The sequence below is a fragment of the Bombus affinis genome, chromosome 1 (assembly GCF_024516045.1).
Source record: "Bombus affinis isolate iyBomAffi1 chromosome 1, iyBomAffi1.2, whole genome shotgun sequence".
Lineage (NCBI taxonomy): Eukaryota > Metazoa > Arthropoda > Insecta > Hymenoptera > Apidae > Bombus > Bombus affinis.
The window spans coordinates 1,371,455-1,393,787 of NC_066344.1; the positions used below are offsets into that span (position 1 = coordinate 1,371,455).

Consider the following 22,333-nt stretch of genomic DNA (forward strand, 5'->3'; position numbering starts at 1 on the left):
ACTTCTCCTAGTATATTAAGACAATACCTAATAGTTTATTATTGAAATTACAATGGCGATATTTAAAGTAAGAGCCAATGTATTCTGCAACGCGAGATTACTTCCAATTAAAACATTTCATCCGTTTCCTAATGTAAATTTTATAGCAAGTTTCAACTTTTATAAAATAAAAAAGGAGCGAATAGTTTATTATTAAAATTTACATCGCGATATTTAGAACGAGAACGACTGGATGTTCTGCACGGTAAATTATTTATACGGTTTTTGAATAATTAAATTCGTAATTGGGTCTCGACAAAAGTGAAATAAAAATTTAATTTCGAGTCACTAGTATGTAAAGTATAAATGTATGACTAATTTCCGAAATAAACGACACTTCTTTAATGACGTTTAAAGTGTCCCAATAGAGATACAAATTTTCAAGCGTCGGTTCCGCTTTCGACTCGTGTTTCACTAATTCGTGTTTTCTCATGTAACAGGTGGGCATGATGGTTCCGCACAAGTCCTTCGCTGTCAGAGAATATACGAAGGCAGTGACTTCATCTATTAACATGTTACAGAAGAGCTCAAGAGGACCGAAATTGAAACTTTTCGAGCAGTACGACATCCACGTGAAGGTAGGCATGAAGTCCCTGACGCCGAGTCCCACTGGTAAGTCATCTTCTTTGTTTTTCTACATTTTTCTCTATCACATAGGATATAATTAAAATAGTTAAAAAGACAGGGCGATCAACTATACCTATAGCGGAGCCTCTCAGAATACAAACTGACCAACTTCATTTTTTACCAATTTATCAATTTCTCCGTTTCTTGTCAATGTCGTTCATGTTTGTCACGTCACATTTTTCCGCTTTTCAATTTATGGAGTTGGCCGATGTAGCTTGTCAACGGTTCAGTTAACGTTTCACGTAGGATCGTATGAAAATACATCGAAAGAACTTTTCTATTACAAACGCAAAATTCAATTTACTATTTATCATGAAATCTTAATTATGAGCTAATAAACGATACTACATATACAGTCACATAAATGTGAATTAATCCACTACGAAAATTAATTCAATCGAAAAGTAAAAGAAAGTGACGATACTACAAAACGATACTGAAAATTTACCATCATTTATATTATTTTTTTACAATAAATGAACATATGAAAGTAAATTATTTGTTCTCTAAAAAGTTAGACTCTAGATGACATTGGGCCCTTAACGAAACACGAAGTTGATTAGTGTGTCTTCTGAGAAGCTCACAAATGAAACTTTATCCTGCTATTAGTCTCAATTTTTGCGAACTCAATGACAGGTCTGAAGCTTTTCTATCTCGGTAGAAGATTTCGTGATGAGAATACTGTGTTTTGTAACTCGATGGTTCGTTTGCGCCTGGCACGGTGTTCTTCGTGGCCATTAGGGCGAGTCCATGTAGAAAGGTTTCCCTTTACCTTCGACGACTCCATCCCCTTTATATCGCTATCTTATTGTCCCCTCAATAGTCTGACTAACGAGAATGAAACAAACCGACAATGAATTAAGAATCCTTCGAGTGTTTCAATTAATTTTATTCGTCAGATTAGAGCACGGTGAAGGAATTTCAGCTACGAAATAAAGAGAAACGTGTCTTCAAAGTTGATAAAATCGTTCCGCAAACACTACTTCACCCCATAATCCAGACCTGTTCGTTTCTCTTACCTGCATAATTGGGAAGATGAAAAAGTGAAGGAATAACCTCTTCGCCTCGAAGCTTCGACTATGTCAATTTAATTCTTCTTGAACCTTTGCGAACGTGGTATTAATGGTCAGACGGAAAAGATTTATCTGGTAATTATGATTAAAGAACATTAAGCTGGCAATTTCATATTACGATCATGATCGTATGTATCCTTGTGCATATTGCAACGAACACGAGATTATTATTAAAGTAAATTTACATTGATAATAAAAGTTACACGCCAGACATTAAATATACAAACGCGAATTTTTATTATAATATTTCAAAGATACAAATTTGCAAATGCTTCGCGATATACTTTCAAATCTTCTATGAAAAATACTACAAAACTTCTTTTCTTCTTAAATGTTACATTATGATGGTGTAGTCTCCATCAGCTATTTCTTCACAAGTAACATTTTTTATTCGCTGTAGCAAATCATGGCAATAATTGACGAAGCACGATACCGTGGAAAAAAGGAAATTTTATTTAACTTATTTTGTTTGTGGCTCGCTTGGACTATTGGAGACTTTGCTATATTTAATTTTATTCGTTGCGGAAAATTTAACACAGGTTCTTTGATCCTCCATGATGAAATGTAAAAAAACTCGCAAATTATTCAATTGACCGTAGAATCTATCCTATGCAACCAATATCGTCGAAAATTGGCAGAGACGTTAGAATTGGAATTTTTTGATCGAATATTTCTATCACAAGAAATTGAACATGAAACAATTGCATTGGACCTTTCGATGCTACATTATTTTCGCTGAATAGGGATAAAATATTTCCCAGAATATCAAGAAGACTAAAAAGGAAACACCCCACTGACCTCACTAAAGAAATAAAATAGTCAAACTCGAAGATGGTATCCTGCTGGGGGTAGCCATCCACATGTTATTTAGGAATTAAGTTAGAAAAATTTACCAAATGTCCAGCTGGACAAATTGTAAAGTACAAATTAAATAATAATAATAAAAAAAGCAAATCACATCTCCTACACGAAGCTCCTCGATATGACCTAATCTCCAAACGTCTCATTCACCTCTCATGCACTTATTCCAAGACCAGCTAAATCCATTCAATGGAACAGTAAATCTCGAAACACGAACAGTCTCATTGATAGACTGTGCATATTTATGCATTTATGTGAAATCTGAAGACGTAGAAGTGAATGGAATGCACATAATGTATTAGGTTGTCCCAAAAATTCTTTTCCTTTTATAAGGAAGTAGTAGATGCACAACATTTTTTGTTTTATATTATTTTATTGAATTATGTTTGATCCATTTTATTCTATTACTATAAAATGGATCATACATGAATCCATATAAAATAATATAAAATAAAACATGTTGTGCAATTTCACTTATGAAACAAAAGATACTTTTGGGACAACCTAATAGTATCGTGGACAGGTTGCCTAAGAAATATCGGCTGAACCATAAACAATGTTGAGAGGAAGCCTAAGTGCCGACAGACCAAAAGGGTCTGAAAACTTCAATGGGCCGAGTGGTCCATCGATATATACGCGGAAAAAAGACCTACGTAACCATGGCCGTGAACGGTTGCGGAACACGCACGTGGTGGGGCTATAAGAAAAGACAAAGGGATGCTAAGGGAGGAAGACGAATTAACAGGCAGTCCTGAGTTGAGAAATCAGTGTTGTCAGCGTTGTCGAGAAGGATGGCCTGAGTGAAAAGAGAGCGTTGGAACCGTTGTGACGAGATTAGTGAGTGACGAATGATGACTGCGTGCATATAGACTGACGGAGTATCATGCTTGATTTTGTGTTGGCATGAACGATATTGAAACAAATCATACCGTTAGCAAACCTACTAGCACTATTATTTTTCCCACGATAATATACAAAAATATGTAAAGTAGACCAATTAGAGTATTCGTTATAATTATTACATTTATTTCTAATACGTAAAACGAAAATTTAAATTTGCATAAAAGTTCGCAATCGGCTCGTCGATTATTAGGCAGGTTAGAAGACAGAAAACACGCGTCAATGGCCGATTGGGGGCCACTGAAGCCGCCAGTTTATTTAAGGGTGCGTGAATAAAGTAGGTCGTTAGCTATCTGGATACCTTCACGCGTGTCTTGTAACGAAGAAACGTGGTGTTAATACGCGAAACAGGTGAAAAGATGATAACGTGTTTGTGCCTGGGAACTGGTGTTGTTTACGAGGCAGCCGCAAAAGGCTCGTTTTTCGCCTAAGCTCCCGGAACACCTGTGAACCATTTCGTTTCAAGCGACCGTGCCTTTGGGGCGTGATAAAGCTGTGGCCGGGTAAAAAATGGACTTTTCCACCGCCTTGATCGTCTAACCAGCTTTCTTTCTTTTCTTCGCTGTAATTAGGGAAGCAAAGGAATGGAAAACCTGGGAAATAAGCCGCGCGCCAGCAGTTTGAATGAAGCCATTTTATTGGCACCTTGCTGAACTGAGATTGTCCCGCCAATTCTACCACTGGAAATTGGACCTGAATAATTGTGATTTTATCTTCCATCTGGTTAAATCGAGTACTTTAGCCAACCAGGGAATTGGCAATATTTATTTAGAGGCTGGAAATATTTTATTTTGAGACAGCCTAAATTATATTTCTTAGACTGAACGCATGGAGAAAGTTTAGTTAGTGTTCGGTAAACGCGTACGGATAATGCGTTGGTCGAAAGCAAAATTTTTCTCGGATTTTATATCGTTTTTGGCACTAACTAACCTAATGGTGTGCTCGCCTTTAAGAGAATCTACCCCATTGCCTACACACACATATATATATATTGACAGAGGGGTGGCTATTTGGTTTCCTGGACGCATACATGAAATCTTCGCTTTCTCCAAAATGTAACGTGCCCATATCCATGAAAATATAAAACTAGAATTATAAAAGATACGTTATATCGAATGATAGATCTTGGATTAGTTGACGGTTACTCTTCGATGAAATGGAATGCACCATAAAATATAAATTGCGTAGATAAGAAAGTTGTTTTTGACGAAGATTAAAAAGGACATTGTAATTATTGCAGGGTAATACGATTTTTGGTAATACTCGTTGCACCATATCGTATATTATATACATAGCTGCATTGTAAAAAGAAACTACGCTTCGGAAATAGAGTAAGTAAGCGTATGAAATTCCGGAATAAAAATCAAAGCAACCCCCTTAAAAAAAGATAAAAGTATACGAGTCCGTAGAAAATATCCTGGTAGTTATCGTTCATATGCGTGGCTGAATTTTAAAGTAAAATCTGACACTCTTCGTAATTACACTTCATCCTGTATATATTTTACCCAAAATTCCATTGTCCCGTCGCATTTTTTAACAACAGTCATATAATTTATTTACGTTCAAATTTTAATTATGCATTTTCCTTCTTTTAGCGTTATCTTTAACGTTCTGATGGCGAAAGCTGTGTCACTTACGACTGGCAGAGATATAATATTTGTGTATATTATAAAGTCCCATAATTCTATTAGAATTTATACGAAGGATTTTATTTTCTAACTAAATTTATTTGTCAAGTATAATTAAAAATCGCTTGCTCGTTTGACTTCTTCGCTTTGTTGCTATAAAACAAAATATTCAATAACAATAACGACCGAGCCTTCTCTGAAAGAATATCGTAATCAAACTGCAGATGTTTGTACATTTATGTGAAATATTTATCAAATGTCCAGCTGGGCAAATTGTAAAGTATAAATTAAATAATAAAAAAAAATTTATGTGAAATTTGAAGATACAAAAATATACAAAAGCGGTATAATAGGTAAAAATATATAAAATATCCGAAATAAAGTATTGGTTATGCTATTTGGTAAGCGAAACAAAGCTTTGCGTAGAATTCATTTCTTCACTTGTGTTCGTAAAAATATAAATTTACATAAACTTGCGCAGTTTAATCACGACGTTCGATGTAAATCGTGTCCAACTCAACGTACTCGGTACTTTACAAAATTTGAAATGTAAAATCTTCGAACGAGGAATTCTCTTTCGACTGCTTTATCGCAGTGTCGCTAATTGAAGGATGATACAATGGTCGGAAAGGGGAATATTTCAGACAACCTAGAGACTTAAACGAGAACTCGCGACAGTGGCGCAAGACGAATTTATACGAATGCAAATACTTGGTTGACTTTCGACTTGATCCGACTTAAAGAACCAATTCCTAGAAAACTTTGTCTGGGCTGTTTTAAGCGGACATTTCACGTCCAAATTCCGCCTCAAAATAAATCCGCTGGAACGCGCGACGGTCGTGTTACGAGCGGATTCGGTCGTACGGATTGAAAGAGAAAACGTGTCGTTCCGGGAACTGCACGATGACTTTCGTAGCGGATGAAAATTGTCGGGATCCGATGCTTTTCCCGCGAGGAAAGAACCTGGAAGAAGAAGGGACGGATACAGCGAAATTTTATCCCGGTACTTTGATTGGGTTTCGTTACTGCGTTTCTCGGGGAATTTCTAAAATGTAGGGAAATGGAGGAAACCTGGGAATAGAAGAAACACGAGACTGATGTATAGATTTTCAATTTTCGTGTGTGAGCTCTGAGGAATTTCCGTAATCCGGAAGAAACGAAATTTGCGGCAGGAATTGATAAAAGCAAACGATAGGAGAGTAAAAAATTCAATATTTGCTCTTTCCGTTTTTAGATTTTTATGTAGATAAAGCATTACGTTGATTGGACATTCCGTCGATAGACTTTATTTGCGCGCTTACAGCCTTATTTGAAGAGTTTTACGAACACCAAATTCGAGAAACTTTCGCTTTCTATACAGTTACAAAAAGCCGGCGTGTAACGTAGCTGATGAAAGTTTGACCAGTAAATATGTTTTGTAAGTAAATCATCGTACTGTCGTTAGACATAGCAGCTCGTACAAATACTTAATGGAAAAACTTTCAACGGACGGTTTTTCTGTACAAGTTGGTGATTTGATTCAGGCTTGTATAATTTTTTCACAGAAAAGAATCCAATCTTGAAAATCAGATTGTAGAGACACGAGAAAGTTATAGTTTTAAATTCTATGGCGACGATATAAATGAATCGTTAAATAAAATATGGTCGTAAGTAACAGCAAGATGTTATACTGAAGATTAATCTTTTTCCATTGGAAAAAAGATATTGTTCCCAGAATTTGTCGAAAAGTCTTTAAAAGCAAGATACATAGATACTTACCTGATCATAAATCTAAGACGAATCTTTTAGTAAGCGTGCGAATGTCGGGCGAAAAAGGGAGAAAAGTCTGGCAGATCGGTTCAGGATCATTTCGTGGGAACGTTTGTGTCTTTTATAGGGGTGCCAGGTTTATCGCAAAAAAAGTGTTCTTGGTCGTATCTGCGGTCATTGGAAAAAACGGCAGTGAAGTTTTTCGCTCGTTTTTCCGGCTTCATTGCCAATACAAATCGGACGAAAAGATCTTTTCGTGCTTTTTATCTTGAGAAACTTTCAGTTGCAAAACTGAGAAAGTTTTTTTTTTAATTTTTATCGTTTCAGTTTCTTCGTACCATTACATACAGTGTCCTACAAAAATACTTAATGAAAAGTTTTGTTACTATTAAAACCTTTCATTATATGATAGTATTATAATATGTGTTATACGAAACATTTAAAAATTTCATTGCTATTACAGCACGACACGATCGTCATGATGTTATTGAAAGAGATTGAAAAACATACCCAGAAATTACAAGCTATTTTTCGTTTTCGATTATTCGTTGCATTAATAAGCCTCGATATTCGTTAAATTCACTATTACCATTAATCGCATGTTTCGTATGATTATTCGTTCTGTGTACTAACTTTTTACAAAGTACGTGTTTGTAGTAAATGTTTTATAGCTTCTGTGAATATTTTACTTCAAAATCTGCCAACATAATTAGAACAGTCGTGTTTGGTTACAGTACTAATAAAGTTTCAAACAGTTCTGTGTGACACACATAATGTATCTCTGAAACTTTTCTGTACTAAAAGTTTAAACACTTTTTTGGGTCACTGTATATATTTTCCACTTAAACGTCTTCAAAGTTTTTGATATTTTTCCTTCATATCGGATAAGGATTGAAACTTCTCTAAAAATTGTTGGCGAAATATCGACGCTCTCATAACTCTCCTTCAAAGTAGCTTTTCTTTGCTTTTAAATAGATCCACGGTACGTCGATGTCACTTTTTTCAAGAAGCTTTCAAACACAGCAATGTAATCGACTGATTTATGAAACTCTGCCACGTGTGCACTGCTCTCTCTATTCCGAACCGGGGGAAAAACTGAACGAAGATAAGCTTCATCTGCGGCCTGATGTGGGATTTAGGGGATGAAGTAGGACGGCACGAATGAAAGGTCAATGTATGATTCCTCTCACGTCGAGCACGTCTCGAGATCTTCCATACGCTGCTATCGAAAAACCAAATCGAGTTTTTTCACGGCATTCGAGGTGTTTACAAAAATTTCGTCCTCGATGAAAACGGTTTCGTCGTTCCATCGTTCATCGAGTCAACTTTTTATTAGAATATATTTCACATCGTTTTTGCTCGTGTATCGTTTTATCAATCTTTCTATTACCTACCTTCAAATTTACTCTCTTTTTGTTAAAAAATGTTTGTTAAACCTTTGTTAAAACTTTTTGTTAACCCTTTCATTTGCAGAAATATACCTGGAAATATTTAAAAAATTACATTTCACTGTGTCTTCGTGCCTTTATTAGTAAAAAATAGGATTTCACCAAAATATGAAACTCGGTTGAAAGTTACACACGTGGAACAGAAATTACATAAATTTTGTATTTAGAACTTTAAATTACGCTAGAACTCCATTTGTCTGAACTTTTCGGAGGACAAACAGTTTATAGATTGGAGTTCGTATAATAGGAGTTCACCAACTACCTATTATTTTTCGTTCAAATAATAGTAACTCGCGTTCACATAAATGAATTGAAGCAGAACAAGTTTACTTAATTGGGCTTTAATTAACTGAAATTTCCTTTGGATAAATGCAGTTCTACTGTAATAAATAACACCCTTTTATTAATTCTTCGAATAATTTACTTTCTTGTTGTTGTCGTAATCGATAATTCCAAAAATCCTTGAAATCTAATAGATATCGATATAATTTATCAGAAGTTTCGTACTAACAAACAATGTCATTAATAATAATTAGTTGTTAATGCTATTAATAATAAATAATAATACTGGAACGTGCACAATAGGATATCTTCATTTTCGACGGTAATCGAGAATAGCCTGCAGACTCATCGAATATATCGCTGCAAGGGAACAAACTTCAATTTATTAATTAACACACAAATCATTTGCTTCGCCGAAATATTCCACGGTTCTGCTGTTTATGCATTTCTCAAAACGATGGAACATAAGTGTCGTCTGGCTTTCAACCGCAATTTAATTGCAGTTAACGAAGCTTTGCTGGCGAACATTGTCTCACCAGCAGCTTGCACGCGAATTATTAGATAACTTTCAGTTCGTGTAAAAGGCGACACCGTAAATTTTGCTGGTTGGAAAGAGTCGATGACTGAACCGCGATAACTGCTTATCACGGCTTTGCAGTAACTCTGCTTCTTCGTTGTTCGTTCTCTCTTGTTTGCTACCTCTGAACCCGAACGAGATATTTCGTATTTTCAATGATGGAAAGGTGCAAGCTCGTTCGCGGTTCGTTTGCGTTTAGATAATTCGTATTGGCATGATACGAATGATCGTACGACGGCTTAAAGTGTATAACTGTCTGCTTCGAAATAGAATTTTTATTCACATTGTTGGAACAGTTTATCGTATAAAAGTATTATCGCTAGAAGGAAGAGGATAGTATCCTTACGATGTATTATCTTCGCCACAATTTTATAAGATCTACTCAATGCGTCAAAATAACAAGTTTCGAATTTTTTCAGATTTTCTTTTATTCAGAATTACATATTAAAAATATGCAAGTAATTTAGACGAAATTGATATTGACTACATATACATATATGTCATTTTTATTGTAATCACGCGTATATGAAGATATTAAGATTATTTAGTTGCCAGTTGTAGTTTGAAGAATTAGTTCGCTATTTTACATTTGTGTAATTTTTGATGGAAACTTTGCTTGAGCAGAGTCAAATATTACGTGTTTGCCGACTGCAACATTAGATTACGTTACTTGGCGAATACACGAAGAACTTTATGTATGATATATTATTTAAATTTTTATTTATTCCCTCAAAAACCATAGTGGCAAGATCGTAGAAATAATATTTGAAATAAAGTATTTGTGTCACTTTGCTAGAAAGAAAAGCTTCGCCACCTTTAATGTAGGCAATGGGAGAGATTTAATAGATTAAAGAAGAATAATGACATTCCTCGGTTACCTATAATTGCGGAAAGGTACGCTTGTGAGCCGCAGCTCGCGTTATTAAAGACTTATTTTACCGTGAGTTATGTCGCAATGTCGTTTAAATGGGTTGTTATAAAAATGGCTTGTTGAAAAAATAAAAGGTGCAGAGGCGGAAAGAAATTTTTCATTATAACAGAATCCTTTTATACTCGTTGAAACGAATTAACTAGGTTTATTCATCCGTTAACGACATACTTACTTTTTTATTTCCATAACATTAAAATATTCTGCCAAGTTTATAGTATATTCCTATATTTATAGTATAATTCCAATTACTATAAATAAATTCAACTAATATAGATCGATAAATTCAACAGACTATTAAATTATTAAACTATTAAATTCAATTAAATTCACGTAATATTAAAATCAATTTGAATTAATGTCACCTACGAAAGCGCAGAGCTTACCGCAACTCGAACAGTTTAAATTTCAATCTATTAAATATAATAACCATTCCACTTTTGATTAATTAGAAAAACTTAAAACCACTAACGGAACAATCAGCTATATTGTTTCTATATATAGTGATATTATATATATCCCAAGAATTTTAAAAACTTCCGCGTAAATTAGCCTAAAATATTAAAGGTTAAAATGTAATCATCGCACGCAGCGCTGTTTCCTATTACTTTGATTATCGGATCTTCATAAAGCGTCTATTGTTTCCAATAATATCATTGCTCGAACGTGCATCGCACCACGACCCGGTTCTTGTATACCATAGAATGAAAATTTAATTCTATGGAGCACAACGTTTGGCCATCAGGAAGAAACGAAAAAGGTGTAGTTAACCTACGCAAATCATATTACGCTAACCTGGACGGCAGCCAGGCGCCATTGGTACAGCGACTCGCATATTCCGTTGCTACATGCACAGGGTGTCCAGAGAATACAATTTACGTGTTTAAATGAAGCCAACACAAGCAAACAGCCGGTAAAGAATGTCCCATTAAAATCGGTTTTCCATATCTGTACTTGAATTACAGAATGAACTCGTGCGCAAGACAAGATTAATAGGTAGACTGAAATTACGAAATTAGGACGAGGTTTAAAACGAACAAGATGCAGAATTCTGTTGTAAGGTATCCAAAGGCGGAATAAAATTTGAAGCTTTATTTCTATGTTATTTATTTAAAACGAATATAACTGCAAGACAGAAATTACAGGGATAAATTAGTTTTCACTCGTAGCAGTATCGTGTAGCGACATTGCGTTTTCATAATTATATGGACTGATACAAGTTTCAAGAAAACGAGAATGTATTCATTAACTCGTCGTTTTATCTTAATTATCTCGTCTTCTTTCACTTCCTCCGGAACAGTTCCTCGAATAATTCTTTCCATTTCAAGCAAAGCAACGAGGGAGACGTTTTGCCGTAATTAAACACTACTGAATGTTTGCTCCTATGTCAACCGAAATCCCTTAGATACTTTAATATCCTTTTTCAACGCCTCTCGCGGAGTCGTATACCCTTGGCTCTTAAAGCACCTATAGCGATAGCAGCCAGCTAAAACGATGCATCTTACTCGCGTCACCGTTGCGCCGTCTTTCGCTCCATTAAGCTGCGGTGCTTTATGAAAATCGTGGGCGTCAGTCTCTGGTGAATTTAATAAATTGAGAGCGCGCGAAAGCAAAAGAGCGGCCGTCGATTTTTGTGTCTTAATTTGATTTTTACGCGGCAACCCACTAAAGACAGATCATCTCTCTTTGAAACGTTTTATATTTTCTATCGGCGGTGTAAATTTCCCATGAAAAAGATGTTATTCCGTGGCAAGTAGGAACATTCTATATGTCCGTCTTATCTGTTTCATGTACCTTTTCTCGTTGAATACCGTGCAAAAAGTTACACGTCATCTAACAAACGAGGATGTTATACTTTTGATAGAAACGAATAAAAGAATAATTGATATTATTTTTATTCCATCAGTGCGAACTGGAAAGCTTTAACACGAGTCTTTCTCGGTTCTTATATCAAGGTAATATCAGCTTTATTCAAACGATGACGTTCATTTTTATGGAAAAGTTTCGCTAATGAAACGGCTGTTTTTTCATCTCTTCGTCTTCGTTGTACTTAATACCACAATGAAACAGTTAATCTAGAAATTAATATTTTCAGTGCATTGAAATTGCGCCTATGGATCAGTTTTGGTAAATTGGAATGTTACATTATCGTATTGGATTGCATTATTAATAATGTCGTTCATTATTCATAATGTAACGTTCGTCGCAATCGAATTGATTGTTAAATCGCGATTAAGGACTGAGAATATTATACGAATATTGTTATATTGTTATAAATTTATCAACTTTATTTCCCGAGCGTACGACTAGTGTCCAACTTTTCAAAGAAACAAATAACTCGTTTCCAGAAGTTTGTTAAAACACATTATAAATTCGGATATTCATAACATTCCCGCTTTTTTGTTTAATTTCAAAACTTTGTAGAGTTTATTAGTATGGCTTTCGAACGACTCGCTCTAAAGTATATTGAAATTGATAGACTGGCCATAAAATTTAATAGCGAAACACCTGCAAGTTCCAATTCTTCCGTTATGTTTATAATAAAAATACGAAATCGCATAAATATCCTGAGTATATTTGCAGTAAAGGGTGTATCGTGAAATTGCAGAGTATGTAAATGAAATCGAGTCCTGAATTATTCCAAAAGAATGTCACTAATCGCTTACATTATTCAGACAGTGGAGTACTTTTTGCCGGCACTTGTTAGATCAACGACGTCCCCAACGAATTCTTTTATCTTCTAATTTGTCGTGCTGCATCTGACGGGCTCTCAACTTTCTCAATTACTTGCGAAAAGCGTCCTAGATCCTTCTCTTCTTCGCATTCATCCGCGTGAAACTAACTTTCGAATATAAGTAGCTGGGCGTGTTGTGCCCAGGGTTGAATACAAGAGAGAGAGAGAAAAAAAAGAGAAAAATTAATTCTGCTTTTGAACCCTTTGTGATAAAATTTAGACTTTTCATAGATAAAATGTTTTGATATCTGACGTATTATTTCCTTTAATTATGTTTCTCGTCATGAACTGAATTAAAAAGCAGTTTCGAATAATTTAAAATTATTCGAAATTCGTTCGACGAATCCTATTATCTAATATAACTCGAATCAATTTTAATATATTATAATGAACGAGAAAGGAAATATCGCTTAATATTGCCGAGATATTAATTGAAATAGATAAATAGATAAATATCTAGATAGATAGAAAATAGACCGGTTATTAACTGCAAATGTTTAGTCTAATAGACCGTTCTAGGTTACAAGGACAAGTTGAAAAGTTATCTCTCTGTTCTATACCACAGAAAATGCAAACTTTTTGGCACAAATGTGAGCCGCGGTAGGTGCAAATGCGTTCAAAGAAGGTTAATGAGGGTCATGCAAATTCCAGATTGCGCTCCAGAATTAAACCGTTTAAAACGAGTAGAGCAAACCTACGTCACTTGGGAATTGTCTATTCGAACACTCTAATTATCACGATAGAAAAATGTCAAGCGACTAATTATTGTTAATGGAAAACTTATTAGCTAATTAGTTCATACGCATCAAATTACGGGAATTTACATACAAATCACACGAGATTGATACATTTCAAAAAGATTTTATATGACAATACGAACAGATCTCACAAGCCCACGCTTTGCTCGATTTAAATTTCACGAAATTCTGAATACAAAGAAACAAATTACTGCAATATCAAAAAAGAAGATTATTAATAAATCTAATACGATACAACGTAATTCATTCGCTACATAAGGCAGGCTTAAAAAAATCCATATATTACTCGATTTAAATTTCACGAAATTCTGGGTATAAAAGATAAGCTATTCTACTATAAAGAAAGATGATAATTAATAAATCTAATATAACACGAAAAGATTTCTTCGTTATGCAAGGGAAACCAAAAACATTAAATTTTCTATTTGTCGATATCCGGATGAAATCATATGATAGCAAACTGTATATAAATTGATCCAATGGCCGAATCTTGTCAATCACCATGATGGCAAACCGAGTTGACAAAAAATAAACATACATGAAACCGTCAATACCTTGCATTCTGGTATTCTATGTATTCGAACCTCTTCATATCACAAATTCACTTTCATCCCCTTGAATCGAAATTCTCGGAACACCAGTGCGGAAACAAAGAGGTCAAGGTTAATCCATACAAAACTATGAGGCGAAATAATTCGCTCTGCGATAGTTAATCGCGGGGAACGAGGAAACAGTGACGAACACATCGTGTTGGTGCTAGTAGGTTGGCCCTATAAAGCGGGAAATAGCTTGGCCACAAAGCAAATTGAACGTCGCGGTTAAGCACGCGTGTCAGGATAACTTACGCACGTAAACCGACGAATCATCCTTGTGATCGACCAGTTACGAAATGAACGGTCATCGAATGAATAAAAAAGAAAAACGAAGCATATAAAACGTAGAATGGAATTTGTGGACGTTTAAGTGAATTTTAAACGAGAACGCCAAGTATGGAGAATACTTCAAAAATGAAACGTTTAAATCTAATGTCCGCCTGTGATTTTCTCTTAGACAACTGTATACAATTAATATATATCGATGAAAATAATAGTCAATATTAATTAGTACGAATAAAACAAGAATAATTGACATTTGATGGAAATTGACCCTGCGAAAACATCTGAGTTAAATAACCCAAACGTGCCTATAAAACATTGGAATGTTTGAATAATAATCGAAATATGTATCTCTGTTATTATCAACGCTATTATCATACTAACATTTGATATGGATTTAATGAAATGCCAGTCGTTCACTGATCTTTAGTTTCAATTTACAGGTAACAAATCGACAATGGGGAAACGTTGTTCCACAGTAACGTTAAGGATACAGTACAATTTCATTTACTTGAACCTGTTATTTTCTATTTATTGAAAATTTTACTTAATTCCCGATCGACTAATTGAATTCATTTTTCTGAACGTGAACTCCTATTACGTGAACGAAGAACAATAGGTTATCGAGATAATTGGTGAGCTGTTATGTGATATCTCATTATATAAGTTGTTTGTCTTCCGACAGGTTTCATGGAGTTCTAACATGTAACAAAAACATCAATCTTTCGAAAGAATACACCGGGTGACCAAATACTTATGGCTGATAATATATCTATCGAGATATGTATAATTTTGTGTGCTAGACTAGATTATCCGCGTAATAGTGACACGCGTATGTAAATATGAGTGTGTGGAGGTGTGTGTCTCGAAAAACAGACGAATGTAACTGTTCCGTTGGCAGTGTGATATGGAAAATGGTAAGATAAAGAGAGTACTGAGACGCGTGCAAATGTATATCGACGAAGATCCTGGAAATCGTTTATTAAATAAATCTAAAACTATTTTAATATGAATTCTAAGTGTAACCTTAGTGTTCTTTTACTTTTATTTCGGCGATTAATATCCATAATTCTCAACAGTATCTACAAATATTTCTACGCATACACGTACGCATACAGAACAGGGACTGAAACGGATCGTGTTTCCAGCGTTTGGAAACTATTTTTTCTGATAAAATTAAAAATTAAAATCGAAGGAATGGAACGTTGTCCTTGGCGGAGTTACGGCGTTTTCGGTTCGACCTGTCCGCCTCAGGTCTCGCAGATGTAAAAATAGTGGAGTAGTCGCAGCGTGGCGTTGCTACCTAAGAATAATGTGGCCATCCCGATTCCTACTTTGCTCTTCGGGTCGAAAGGGGACGAAAACTCGATGATTTCACGATTCATTGAATTCTCGGAATAGTTTTCTGTAAGAAGAATGACAGCGTGCTGGAAGAATTATTGGATGAGCTGTGGATGATTTTAGGAGTGTTTAGATGAAGTATAGTCGGTGGCTGTGTCGTTCTAGTTTCGAATCGCTACTTTAACGCTTGGGGTGGAATTGTCAATTTAGAAGATGGCAACGTCCGTCGTTGTGATGGATCACTGGCTAGTGAACTGAATAGATAGCTTAAACGTCGCGTCGGTGGTATTTTGTTGCGGTAGAAGATTGATCAGGGATTTTCTTCTAGATATTTCTGATTTTTAAGATACGAAAATGGTTCAAAAAATATATACCCTGAGACGTAAAAGAGCGTTAAATTAGTACAATAAATATCGAATAGCTGGATTGCTTCGTTTGGTGAAAATTGTTGTAAATTATATGTTGATATTTTGAAATGAGAAAAAAGAAAATGACGATGATAATGAAGATTTTATTTTCTATTTTCAATCTTACGAATTCTTAGAGCATAGAATATGTTTCTTTTGATAACATGTTATCATCTTCTCTTATATTGCATCGCATTCCTATTTCCATCCTGCAATTATTTTCCCGATCGTAACGTTCTAAACGAAGTTGGTGGCTTCGCTGTTTAGCTCCATTAGTCAGGAAGATAACCCCTTAGCATTAAATAATCAGTTTCATTAGCTTCATTGGTTTTTAACTAACCTTTCATAACAATCCAGACACGACCTGGGATAACCTGAACGTCGAATAAGGTACAATTATCAAGAATTATGAAATTCCTCGGTGTACGAGCTTCTCGAAGATAGCGAAATAAATTTGTGATTCCATATTCGGAAAATAATTTTTTCTTTGGAAGCACGTAGTCTTATTTTTCTTCCAAAATATCATCCTTAGAATGGAATAATTAATTTCGACAAATTACGATCATCCTAGATCTTTCGAAAAATTTGAGGAAAATTTTTATTTCTGTTTCATGCTTATCATACGACAGATCGATGTTGAAGGACTTTTAAATTATTTAAAATTATTCATGATCAACTAGTAAACTGTTACTGATGTACTGATTCTAATAAATAAACCGCAGAGTTTTATTCGTTTATGGGGAAGGCACAAAAATGCATAGGATGCACATAATATATCAAAGGGATGTGTAAAATATCGAAAGTAGCATATTCCTTCTGCTCATAAAAATATGAATTTGAGTAAATATCAATAATCTACTAATAAATAATAATTACAATAAATATTACTAGCATTCGCTAAATACAAATTAAATTGCATAAAATAGTATTTATCTTTGAAATATCCAGCCTGAAAGCAATTCTTTCGAATTCCCTCCAAAAAATGATAAATGTTAAGCGAAATCTATGATGGAATTTTCTAACCACTTTACCAACCACGATAACCATTGTAACGAGTCGACGCTATTGTGTTACCGTTCTTCGCATCCTTTTACCAGACGAGGCAAAGATAATTTTCGCCTCTTCTCGGTCGATCAGCATTCTATTCGATCAATTTCCACCCATCTGATCTGCTGAGAAAACGGTGTCATCGTCGTACAATGATATCAGGGTTCGTTCGTTATTTAAAATATAGTTAATCATGGAACAAAGTGGGAGATAATGGTAGTTACCCTAAACATTGCGGCGTTCTTGCGAGCTGCTGCCACCTAGCGAAGAAAGCTCGAACATTTTTAAACTGCTGCTACTACCGCGCTATTTTAAAGAAGTCCGTAGAGTGTAGTTTACCCTCCGTCTCGAGTCACGTAAATTGATTTATAATTTACAAGATGTTTACTCGATCTCTGGGGCTTCGTACAATTAATAATGTTTTCATACGGTACAGTGGCTACGGAAAATATTGCTATGATCTTTGTTTCCTAAGGGAACGTTTCCTCAGGTTTTACGTTTCGTTTTTATAATGTGAAATTTCTGTATATATGAAAGTAGTTATTATTGTATCGAATGGTATGAAATTTAACGCACATGGATATAATTAACCAGCGTGTGAATTTTATAATAAATACAATGATATATTTTTATTTCTCGTAGTCGCTGTATGTTAGGTGGATATCTTGTTTAAAGTATATCTCGACAAACGTATGCAAGAAATTTAATATCCTACCGTCTTATGTTATATTCGGATCAGTTTATGGTTCTCAAGCTTGTTATGTAGTTCTAATGCAATTTATTCGATGAAGCGGATACTTGATTATTCGATAATTAATCCTCTGATTGCTAAGAACTTTAGCGGTTCGTATTAAACTAAATGCAGGAGTATTAAATTTAATAACAAATTTAATGTAATTTACTTTTTAGCGCTCAATTTCTTGAATACATATATATATAATATAAACTACACCTTTGTTATGCAAACACTAAATTTTGAGTAAAAAGAAGCATTAAAATGTACGACAACAATTAACACGAACTATTATCAAATATTATTAAAATTCATTTACATATCAACTTTATAAAACGATACTTTTAGATATCGATTTCTATTACAACGTGGCAATTATTTTGCCAAATCATTTTCTTATTATTCTCAACTTTGGAACGTGGCATATGTTTTTCGTTGTTCAACAATAAATAATAACAATTTCTTTTTACTTTTTAATGTCGGATATAAAACAAAACGTAAAGAAATCTCATATTCTTATTTATAAATATATGTATAATATATACGTACAAAAAGCACGCAAGTAATGCGAGCAAATGAAAAGATTGGACGATACCTAGCCGTTTTCAGGTGAAGTATAGATTTAATCTGCTTCCAAAGGCTGCCTCCTACCTTTTCCATAAACCTGAAGCGGATTTCTCGAATATTTTTTCGTTTACAGAACATTGCACGCATCTCTTTTACTAACTGAAAAAAAGGGATCTGAAGGGCTGGACGTTTCTCATTCAGCCTCGTCCGTCGTGGTTTCCTTTGAGCGAACATGACGTAATTAAAGGTGCGCTTTTACGTTAGTTAGGCTGATAGCCCATTAATCGTCGTGCAAGTACGATGTTTGAGTGTTCTTGAAAGGTTTCGCGGGGAAAATGACATTACAGTCTAGACGTGTTGAAACCTTCGAGTCTGTTTTATAAATTATCGTAGTAATTCGTAATAAAATCCCCGAATAGTTATTACTAAAATCTTTAAGGGATTGAGAACTTCATAAAATTCATTTTTCGAAGCTGTTACAATTTTGCAGGATGATACTTTCCCAATAATCTAATGCTATCCGAAATTGTTTGAGTGAAATCTGAGTTATCATCGGAAACAAATTTCGTGCCGATGAAGGAAAGATACGTCTTCTTTGCGTTACGATTGAAGCATTGATCGCGAGAAAATCTCTTTCTCTGAATCCTATTGTTCTATTTTGATTTGAAATTATATTTTCGAAAAATTGGTATCAGTATCGAAAGCGATAACAGAAGAGGCGTATTTTCGCGCGACCAATAGAAAATATATTAAGCATGAATATAATTATAAATATAAACGTTAATATAAAGCAATGTTATTATCCTAATTAAAGAAATAAAATCTCCCGATTCTCCGCTTTGTTTAACAACATCGACAGAGAATATTTCAGCCATGAAAATAATTAAATGATACTTCGTCTCTTATTTCATATGAATTCGTTTCGTTCTAAGTTGTATACATTCACAGTATTTATATATATACATAGATTTTAAATCGCATAAAGTTGTAAAAGCTTGGAAGCGTTTGTTACGAAAAAGAAAAGGAAGAGAAGGCGCGAGCGAATAGGATTCAGCTCGACTAAACTTCTCGGAGCATCTGAATCATAAATTCCTGTTATAGACGGAAGAAGTAAGTATACTGGTACCACGATGGCAAGTGCAAAACGACAAACGAAAGTAAATATTACTCGAGGCTATAGTATCGGCGCTTAGGCGTGGATACACACCTTGAAACTTGCCGCGAACTTCTTATCAACGTTTGCCGCTTGTGGCGAGATAGAAAATCAAGATACATTCTAGAAGTTAGGAAAACCGGAGATGAGAACGTGGCGGAAATACAGCGTGTATTTTCCACGTTTTCTGCCGACGGGGTTGGCTGTTGTTTCACCGAATGACACTGCGCTCTGATTTATATGTCTCTCGCGACCTTTTCGTCGGGATTGCATTTATTTCAAACACGATGTTGGGCCGGAGAAATTGACAATTTAACTGTAAATAAACCGAGCGATGGTTATTACTTTTGTATTTGTTCGCGAACGATTAATTGACTTTTATATGGGGAAATTGCATATGGAATCTATTTTAATCTCGAGGTTGTTTAATCGAGGAATATATGAAATTAAAAAATTTTAAAGTTAATTCTGAAATGGAATATAGAAAAAGCTCGGGACGGTTAATAAGAGGCCAATAAAATTGCGAAATTTTGACGCAAGAAAAATGTTTCAGTTATTGATGTTAAATATTCGCAGATTAAAATAAGTCGTGATTCGAGTATAATTCTTTCTATATTATATTCACCCTTCCAATTTTCTAAGATGAAAGTATTCCATCGAATATGCTATTCGCGAATCAAATTTTCCAATCGCTCTATCGTTTAATTCCCCTAAATCCAATTGGAATGTTGGCGAAATTCCACCAAAAAGGAGACATAGCGTACAGTATCAAGTTATATCAACTATAGAACGTCAAACTATGCTAGTCTAAAATTTCTCATTCAGATTTTAGTACTCAATATCGGCGTTATTAATGGATGCTTGATACATTTATGGTACTTAATATCTGCTATAATGACTTTCAATGCCTTGCACTAATAACGTTAGTTTAATATGCTCCATTAAATGATTCCATGCCCATGCATAGGCTGATATATCAACAATCTCGAATTTATGGAACGTTGTCAAAGTAAAACCCGTAAGGACGCTCGAGGTCTGCTGACCATGAAACTAGGACACTTAATACGACCCACTCTTAGCCAGAACGACTGAATATCGATCGTCACGGATTCTCGAAAACGCAAAGATGCCCGAGATTAACCGGCCGTCCGAATCTGTACTCGTGGTCCTTCGGAATCCTAAAATCTCCAAGATCACCGAAGAATCCCGGTATTTTTGATACTTTCTACAGCCACTAAAATTCTTACGACCCATGTGTCCTCACGTATGGGGAATCTATGTGAATTTCTCTGTAATGCCGACGCTTTTCCAAAGCTCCGAATTCTCCGATTTCTAGAACATATAAAAGGATATAAGCTTTTATAGAACAATTAAATATAATTCCTATATTTTCTCCTAATATTTGAATTCTTACTAATAGCAAATAATCACTGTACGCGTTTACACGTTTAACTACGAAGACCAGAATCTACGCGCATACATGGCATGGTTTATGAAGCAGGGTGGCATAGGTGGAAATGTACACTATGTGGTTGCGCGGTCAGGGTCAAATTTGATACAGATGGTAATCAATCTTAGCCTGATCTAATTTCCACGTGATGCTACTGGTTACTGCACAGGATCATTTCGATCCAAGGGACAGAGACCAAATACGGCGACCATCTTGCTTATCTAATGAATACAGCAAGAGAGGTTGCTCGTCAGAAGTTACATCAGCGTCTTGACTTTCTTGGTGCCAGGGCAACTATCAAGTTTCCAGTTAAAGTTAAAGTTTTCCAATTAATGACCGTCCCGATGCTGCATCAAAAGTACGGTGGGCTAAATCATATAACGCCGCGAAAGTATCATTGAAGTCTGGTTCCCTGCACAGAGGGGCACTTAATTACATCGCTTTACTTCTTGCGTTGTTCCTTTATAGCGGTTTAAAACGAAAGTATATTAAATTTACTCGTTTTTCGGTGGTTTTTAAAATGAGGAGTATCGTATAATACATTTTCTTTTACGGTTCATTAAAAAGAAAAAAATAGGTAGTTGTAATGACAAATTTGACAATAATTTAGGCAAGCAATATACTTTCGATAAATATTCTCTTAGTTCTGATCATTTTTACGCAGTAGAATCTGCTTCTTTCTCGTTGAACTTATTTTCATTCTGTTTTTAATAATCTTGTTTAAAAATATAAAAATTATATTTACCTACAAACATCGTCCACAGTGAAAGGATATTAAAATGATTTTCACTCTGACAGGATACCAAAGTCATCCTCATTCTACTTTTAATAATCTTATTTGAAAACACGTATAAAAATTACGTTCAGCTATAAATTCCAATTTACCAAATGTCCAGCTGGACAAATTGTAAAGTACAAATTAAATAATGAAAAATAAAAAAAAAGACCTATAAATTCCGCCATTCACAATTAATTAAAAGGATATTTATCACAATCGTTCCTCCTCCTGTTTTCGTCCTGTTTTGTCCTCCCTATCTCGTCGAAAATCACGGAGTCCAATGAGAGGAAACGAAAGAGAAAGATTTCAAGAACGATATTTTCCGCAATAGCTCGTTACCTGTCTGACGCGCTTTATCGTCAAAGGATCGGTCCGCTA

The 22,333-nt window shown here is 34.9% G+C and overlaps 1 protein-coding gene across 8 annotated transcripts in view; it reads left to right on the forward strand.

Annotated features, from left to right (window-relative positions):
- Window positions 1-22,333, forward strand: part of LOC126915803 (glutamate receptor ionotropic, NMDA 2B) — a 360,824-nt gene that overhangs the window by 185,161 nt on the left and 153,330 nt on the right. For all 8 annotated transcript variants that reach the window (XM_050720833.1, XM_050720821.1, XM_050720813.1 and 5 more), the window contains one exon: window positions 480-651. In XM_050720833.1, coding sequence (XP_050576790.1) covers window positions 480-651 — 172 coding nt within the window. The remainder of the gene's footprint in view (window positions 1-479; window positions 652-22,333) is intronic.